Source organism: Balaenoptera acutorostrata, chromosome 18 (genome assembly GCF_949987535.1).
Source record: "Balaenoptera acutorostrata chromosome 18, mBalAcu1.1, whole genome shotgun sequence".
NCBI lineage: Eukaryota > Metazoa > Chordata > Mammalia > Artiodactyla > Balaenopteridae > Balaenoptera > Balaenoptera acutorostrata.
The window spans coordinates 67,076,882-67,085,206 of NC_080081.1; the positions used below are offsets into that span (position 1 = coordinate 67,076,882).

At 50.2% G+C, this 8,325-nt stretch overlaps 1 protein-coding gene across 2 annotated transcripts in view; it reads right to left on the reverse strand.

Moving 5' to 3' along the window:
* Positions 1-6,084, reverse strand: part of FREM2 (FRAS1 related extracellular matrix 2) — a 145,658-nt gene extending 139,574 nt beyond the window's left edge. For both annotated transcript variants that reach the window (XM_007193672.2, XM_057532751.1), the window contains exon 1: positions 588-6,084. In XM_007193672.2, the coding sequence (XP_007193734.2) occupies positions 588-5,766 (5,179 nt within the window). In that variant the 5' untranslated portion in view covers positions 5,767-6,084. The remainder of the gene's footprint in view (positions 1-587) is intronic.
* Positions 6,085-8,325: the final 2,241 nt, after the last annotated feature.

Here is an 8,325-nt window from a genome sequence, read left to right on the forward strand (position 1 = left end):
TTATAAAAAATATAAAATCTACAAAGTAAATATAAATACATCTTTTTATTTTCGTTACAAAGTTTCTAACAACTATACCAGACTTACAACAAATCCTCTAAAAAAGCAATCAAAATAATATAAATTTGAAGGTTCTATTTGAATGGTGGGTGATGATAATAATAATAATAATGTGGATATATAGAATTTAGAAAGCACATCTTTCTCTAAGATGCTAACATGCTTCATGAACTGTCTACAGCATATAAAACAGGCTGCTGAGGACGGGTATGGCTAACAGAGCAGAACTGGAAAACCTGCTTTAAATTTAATTCACCAAAGTCGAGCTCCTCCTTTGACAATTCAGCTTGTATTTTCAAAATACGATACTCCTTCTAATAAAGGTCACTGCAGTAGGACATATGGCAAGAAGGGAGCTGTTCTCCCAGGAACGAGAGTCCCTGTATTTTCACCTCCCCTTCATTTCCCTTCTCTTCCCTTGGACTCTAATTTGATGCTCTATTTACGAAGTTCTCAGTGACAGCCATATCTCAAGAAGTAAGACTTGCAGTGCCCTTTGATTCTAAAGAAAGAAAAGTGAACCATACCTTGTGTAAACTGAGTCACACTGTGGTTGCCTTGGCCCAGGTTGAGGAGATATCCATGTCGAGGGGCCTCCGTCACAATAAACCTAAGAGAAAGATGTAAGCTGTCTCTGTCCTCCACTTTCAATACTTTGCTTGTGATCATGGACCCCAAGTGGCCTGTGGCCAGCGGGCGAAGTGTAGAAGCCCCTTTGTTCACTGCAATTTGAGGGACACTATTGTCAACAGCTAAGACCTGGATCTTCATCACTTGGGGTCTTCTTGTTTCAAATACCGTATCAGGGAAAACATAGAACTCTGTATGGGAACCATCAGTCACCATGAAGGAGAAGCTGTCTTCACTTGACTCAGTGCCATCATGTCTGTAGCTGATTAAGTTTTCATTCAAGTCTTGCTTGGTAAAAATCATGGTGGGTCTGGTATTGTTGAATAGGAGTTGACCATGAACAGGCACCTGGGTGACAGTGAATTTCAAGAGTTTGTCTGGAGTATCTCTATCTTCCACAGTGAGTTCAAACGGAGTAATCAGCTTGTTTTCTCCTTCGCTGACAACCAGGTTATGGATGGTGACCACTGGCTTTTTGTTGTCCACATCACTGATGGAGATACGGAATGTCCGGAAGACGGGGTTACGCCCGTCAGTGACTTGAAACTCAAAGCTGTCCATCTTCACCTCGTCATCAGCTGTGTGGATGTAGTAGATTTTGTTGCCAGCCAGTTGGAGCTGAGTGAAAGATGTGATGGATACTCCAGGTTGGTCTGTGCATTCTAAGTGACCTCTCATGGGAGCCCTGGTGATGGTAAAAACTAAGTTTTCATCAGGACTGTTCAAGTCACTAGTGCTTAGTAGGTCTGTTGTGAGGGTGACCTTACCACCTTCTTTCAAAGACACTCCCTTACTTATCACATCAGGGAAGACAATGTCAAGGCTCCCAACAGACACATAAAAGTAGCGATCTATAAGGGCATTTATTCCATCAGTCACATCAAATTTAATTAGATCCCGAACGCCCTCTTGCCCAAAATGGACGTACTGAATTAAGTTCCTGTCCACTTCATCCTGGGTAAAATTCATGCCCAGTGTGATATTTTCAAAGACACCTATAGGTTTTTGTCTCTGTAATAAGCCATGTCCTGGCCCATAACGAATAACATAAACCAAGGATTCGTCTTCAGAATCTAAATCAGTTGCCATTAATATTTTGTTGTTGATAATTTTGGTTTCCCCAATTTCTATTTCCAGTCCATTATTGATGGCCATTCTGGGGGTCTCGTCATCAACAGGGATAATCATAATGATGACCATCTTTTCCACAGAGTGCTTACCATCTGTTAGTTTAATCATGAAACTGTCTTCCTGAGTCTCAGAGTCATCGTGCTCATAAATAATGCTGGAACTCTCTATGATCTGGTCCAAGGCGAAGCTTTCAACCAAAACCGTGCCATTTATCAGCTGGTTCATGATGTGACCGTGGGTAGGAAACTTGGTAATAGTGAAAGTTAAGTCATCTGGGGGAACGTCAGCATCAGCAGCATTGAGGATGGGCGTATCGACCACCAGACTCATGCCTTCCATCACCATAAATTCTCTCATAAATATTTCTGGCTGTTCATCATTGGTGGGAATGATTATGATGGGGAAAAAATGTCTCTCTGAAAAGTTAATGCCATCAGAACAACGAAATATAAATCTGTCTTCCACCGGTTCTACTCCTTTATGGACGCTCTGGACGTAGTTTATATGACCCTGCCTGAGATCTTTCAGAGTGAAAGCACTTATGGCAATTCCTGCTCTTGATTTTTCAGAGCCTGGGGCTGGAGAGATGTTCTCCACGTAACCTGAGGTAGGCTGAATAACTATGGTGCACAAGATGTCATCAGTGAGGGAATCAGTATCTTCAGCACTTATGTGCATTGAGGTTATAACACTTTTATCACCTTCCAGCACTATAAACCGTTCACCTACAGAAATTTCTGGGGCCTGGCTGTCAACAGGGAGGATGGTCACCCACACGGTAACTCCTTGGATAGTATTACCACCTATTCTCCATTCTTGAGACATATCTGACAGACTCAGGTTGAAAGAGTCCTCCTTGGGCAATAGACCTATCTCCCCGCTAGTGTGGGCATAAACGACTGAGCCCTCCAAGATGTCCCTTTGGGTAAACTGCTCTGCTGGAACTCCATTGACCAGGATTTCTCCACATAAGGGCAGATCTTCCAAGAGGAAAGTCAACATCAAATCATCAGTGTCCTCATCGGTCCCCTTGATAACATTGGCAGTGATTTCAGTAGCCCCATTTTCTAAAACATCTAGATAGGACCCCAGAGTGCCTGCAGGAAGGCTCAGCATGGGCACCTCATCATCCACTGGCCGGACATTCACTCTGAGAGTGATGGGCACCACGTGGTGTCTGTCGCTGACCTCCAAGGAGCAACTATCAGTCAGAGATTCATCCCCATTATGGGCATAGGAAATCCGACCCCGTTTTATGTCCTCTAAGTGGAAAATCCCATCTACACTCAGTATCTGTCCAGACACCCTCATGTGGCCATGTTTGGGTGCCTGTGTGAGAGTGAAGGTGATGTGGGCCGAATCAGTGTCTATATCATTCACACTCAACTCAGTCTCACTCAGGGTGTGGTGGCCCTTCTCCTGAATAGTGAAGCCAGTGTTGAGGACCTCAGGTGGCTGGTTGTCCACTGGCTGCAAGTAAAGGGTGAAAGTGCCTGGAGCCACGTTCCCAGCTCGGTCCTCCACCTGGAACTGGAACTGGGCCACTCGGGCAGCCACTCCCAGTTCTTGATCTGGAGGTCTGTAAGCAATTTTATGGTGGTTGACCTGGGCTTGTGTAAAATGGGCCACCACCACTGAAGGGTTGTCAGTCAGGACCAAGGTGCCCAGTGGGGCTGGTGAGTGGTTTTTATCTGTGTCCACTGGGGGCTGTGTCACCGTGTAGCGTAGTTCCCGGTCGTCTGTGTCCAGGTCAGTGTAGTGCAGCCACTTCTTCCTCAGCGGTGTGAGCTGGGATTCCTGTACCACCATCCGAAGGGGACAGCCGCTGCCCAGCTCTGGAGGGAGGCGATCCACGGGATGAATGCGTATCACAAACCTCTGTAGCCCAGACCTGTTAGGGGGGTCATGGTTATCCTGGACTCGAAATGTGAACTGGTCCATTACCGGCCCAGGATTGTGAGGCCCAGAGTGCCTGTAGAAGAGTCTCCCCTCCGTTATGTCTCGCTGCCGCCACTCTGTCACTGTTTTCTCATAGAACGCTCCCTGTTTTCTCCAGGGGCCCCTGATCAGCATCTCTTCCTCCTGGGGAGGATGGGTTTGACGGAGAAGCAGATGCCCTGTAGTTGAGGAGGGCGACTCTAGCACAAAAAGAAGCAGAGAGTCATCTGAGTCCATGTCAGCTGCACTTAGAGCTTGGGGCAGGATGGGCACAGTTTCACCCTCTGCCAGTGTCAGCCCCGTGTTGGCACTGAGGACTGGTGGCTGGTCATCCACAGGCACTAAGGTGATAGGGAACAGGAATTGCACCTGGTGCCTGCGCCCTCCATCCGCCATTCGAAGCACGAGGTTGTCACTTAGGGAGCCATCTTTGTCATCGTGGTGGTAGACCACTTGGCCGGCTGCCAGCTCAGCTACCGTAAACGTCTTGGGGGCAGAGTTGCCAGTTGAGGCACCCAGAAGGACAAGGTGACCATGCCGGAGCCCAGCCACCACCTCCAGCTGCACTGCCTCTAGGTCATCCTCATCACTGATGACCAGGTTCTGGGGTCCACTGCCTGCAGGGCCGGTGAGGGGCCGAGACTGGCCCTCATAGAGAACGAGCCCAGTGTTCCGGGTGACCACTGGAGCCAGGGTGTTCATGGGCTTCACCACCACCATGAAGGCAAAAGGCTCTGAAGCTGCTCCTTCTGGGTCCACTACCTCCAGCTCCAGTTCAAAGAGACGCTCCTGGTCGGAGTCCTCAGAGGGGGGCTGATAGGCAATCTTCAGGAGGTGCAAATCCCTCTGAGTGAAGGAGGAGAGGGGCAGACTGCGATCATCAGTGCTCACCAGGTAGCCCTGGCCAGGCTGGAAAGGAGAGGTGAGATTGAAGATCAGCAGGTCGGGGGTAGACTCAGCATCCTCGGCTGCCAACATGTCTGGCGTCACGGCGGTCAGTACAAACTGGTCCACCTCCATCATCATCATGGCCACAAAACTGGGCTTGGGTGCAGTGTTCTCAGCCCCTCCTCGGATCCTCACCAATACTTGGAAGTGCTCGCGTTTCAAAGCAGGGCTGCCCACAGGAGACCCTCGTGAGCGCAGCTCCACCACCATGGGCACCCAGTCCCTGTTTGGAGAACGACTGGGGGCCGTGTGGCGGTAGCGCACGCCGAGTTCCTGGAAAGCTTTGCAGTCCATCAGGAGCGGCTCCTGGGTGCCCGCCTCGCTGGCACGTCCCGCGACTGGCGGGTAGTGAAGGAGCTCCCCGTAGCGAGGCAGCGCGCCCAAGCCAGACAGGATGCCCACGCGACACTCCTCGGCCTCGGGCTGGTAGGCGAATTCCAAGGTCCGAGAGTCCAGGGCATTGCTGGTGCCCAGCAGCTCCTCCACGACCAGGGGCAAGTTCCGAGTTACAACCTCCAGTTGGGTGAAGACCACCTCCACCTCCAGCACCAAGGGTAGCACTGCCGCCCCTCCCGGCGCGTCGTAGCGGAGCTGCAGCCGGACCCGATCCCGCGACGGGCTGCGCGCGCCCAGGTGCGAGTAGCGCACCTCTCCAGCGCCGAAGTCGCAGGGGAAGCGCTTGGGACTCAGACGGCCGGGCCGCTGGGCCAGCGCATCGTTGTCTAGCACGGTCACTACGCAGCGATCCCCCGGCTGCACCTGCAGCACCAGGTCCTGCAACGGATCCAGCCAGACCTCACGGCCGAAGGGCACCCGGAGCCCACGGTTCGCCGGCACTATGGCCTCTTCGGAGGGGACCCCTGCAACGCCCGCGAGATCCGGGGACAGCAACGCCCGGCCGGGGTCAGGGGGTTGTGCCCGGACGCGGCTTACCAGTGACAGGACAAGCAAAAACAGCAGCACCAGCCGGGGCGGCGGCGGAGGCAACGGTGGAGAGGTGGCGAGGTTGGCTGCGCGGCGCGCGCGGGCGGTGGTCCCGGGGGTCCGGGCTGCGTGCATGGTCCGGAGGTTAGGGCTCGGACGGGTGGCCCTGAGAGCGCAGTCAGTCCCGGTCCGGGGCAGGTGGTAAGAGAGCCCTCCGGAAAGTGCCAGGAACTTCGCACGGCGCCCGGGGGTTCCTGCTGTAGCCGAGGCTGGACCAGAAGGATGGGAAAGAGGCTCGGCACGGCCCCCGGAGCTACCGGGGAGGCTAAACCGTCCCGGCCGGTCCAGCTCCGCGGCTCGCGGCTCGGTCGAGGGGAGAACTGAGTCCCTGCACTCCTCCCTCCCAGGTCCCGGGACCCTGAGCTTTGAGGGAAATCCCTCCCCTCGCACCCCTTTACTCCAGTCCTCCCAGAAGGCCAATCGTCGGTCCCGGGAGGCGGTCCCGAAACGAGGGTTGGGTAGCGACTTCTGCCAATCAGCTCCTAGGGGCCGAAGCCGGGAAACCGCGCGGAGGGGAGGAGATAGAACGCGCGACGCACTGTCCTGGAAGTGAGGGCGCTAGCTCCGCTCGGCCCTGCTAGGGCTGCGGCTCTCCAGCGCCAGAGCCGGAACGCGCCGCCGAGCTAGATTCACTTTTCCAGCTGCCTGCGATCCAGCAATACCCCCGTTTTAGCTCCCATGCCCCCAATTCAATGGGATCCCGCGCAGAGAATGCTTATTTCTCACTGTCACTTGCAAACCCGAGAGGAAAGTTAGACGCAACGTGGCTTGAGTGTGAATCAAAACCCAGAGCAGTTCAGGGAGAAACTCTGGGGCCTATGCGCATAAGAAGGAAAGCTGGAATTAAAAGCCCGTCTGGAGGAGTTTGCGCCTCCCCTCGTCCCCGCCCCCCGCTGTCTCCTCGTAAATTACAATGACTACAGTTCTCGGATTGGTGAGATTTTAACAAGCCCCTCCTTTGCAACCAAATTTCAGAGTAAAAGGAAAAAGGGGCACTTGGAATGTGTGAGAAACGCCATCAGAGCGGAATCGAGAGAGTCGCACCAGAGGATACGTTCCAGGGTATGTAGCCCCCGGGCTCTTCCAAAGCCGCCGCTGTTGAGGTAGTGGTCATTGCAGACGTTCCGGTTCTCTTCGCAGTAATTAGACCAAGTACTAACTAGACCCGCGTGTCAGAATCACATTTCTTGGCCTGCCAGGAGAATTGATAAATACCCGGAGGGCGAACTAAAATAGGTTAGCTACACTCAGTCAGCAGGTTTCCAAGTCAGACTCGAGCTCTGCCTGCCCCCTTGTGTTTGTCGGATTTCAGAAGTGTGTAGATTCCCTTTCCGAAAGGTTTTCTAACTGCTTCCCCCCACCCCCAAACCCTCACAATGAAAACTCTACCATTTTAGATTAGTTCTTTAAGCAGTCTTGGTTATCCTGAGCAAAATGTTTTATTTTGGGTCATGTTGTTTTCTCTCCAATAATACAAATCAGATAATTAATTGGAATATAAAATTGAAATAATGGTCATCCTACCCTTTTCCTGCTTAAAGGTATTTTAGATTTGCGGGGGAAAAAAAGGAGTGTAAGACAGTGTTATTCCCTTTTACATTTCAGTCCAAATTGAAGATATAAGATGCATATGCGGGTACATTGCAGTGAGAAGCATTTATCCCTTTAAACCTTTTGTGTCTTTCTCCTGAGCTCCTCCAGTTTAGGGTTTTGATCCCTGCCTGAAGCATTGAGAGCTATTTTCAAGGCCACATAAGTATTGCTGAGTGATAATCAGAGACGGCTCCAGGAAGCCCACTGGGCAGTGTCTGACCCTGGGAGTCGAGAGGGAGAGAGAGACTAATTTTAAGTGAGCCACTTATCCAAACAAATAACATTTAGTTAATTGAATATATTTCAGCTTATTCTATACATATTGTACTTTTAGGAAACTTTGAACTCCCGCTTACAATTGATACATACATTTCACAATTTAGTACAAAACGAACATCCAGGAACACAGAAGGGATGTGACCAATCTTTTAAATGTATGAGAAAATCCCCAACCAACTCTTCATCAATTTCCAATCTGCTTTGGGCATTATTATTTTCTAATTTAGTATGCTTATTTATTATTACATACAGAATTCAAATTGTAGTGACAAGGAAAAAATCTATTATGTCTTGTTCACAAATAAAACAAATGGGAAGATGCCAAGTGAAATAGGACATCAGTTTCAGAATATGGTTCTTTATATATTGTATTTCAAATTCTGGTTATGTGTCTTGATTGAAAAATGTCAGCTGGAAGCCAAGTCATCCTTATTCAGGCATTGTGACTCTGGGTATGTTCTGACCAGAATGAGACCATCATCCTGACCCCTGATGCTTCCCAATGGCTCCAGGCATTTCCCTTCTTCCTTTTAAAGTCCAACTCTGTTTGACTTGCAAGCAATGATAAGATCAGCATCTGAGGTATGGCAGTATGCCCGAAGGGCAGAGTTCAATATTTTGTTTCATGGGAAGAAGAATAGAGGTCCACATTTATTTTCAAGTAGCCTAAGGAAATCAGTAAATTATAATCTTTTTTGACTTTTTAATTTAGCCTGCCTTGACTGAAGTGATGGAATGATTCTCAGGAATTATTATTATTTT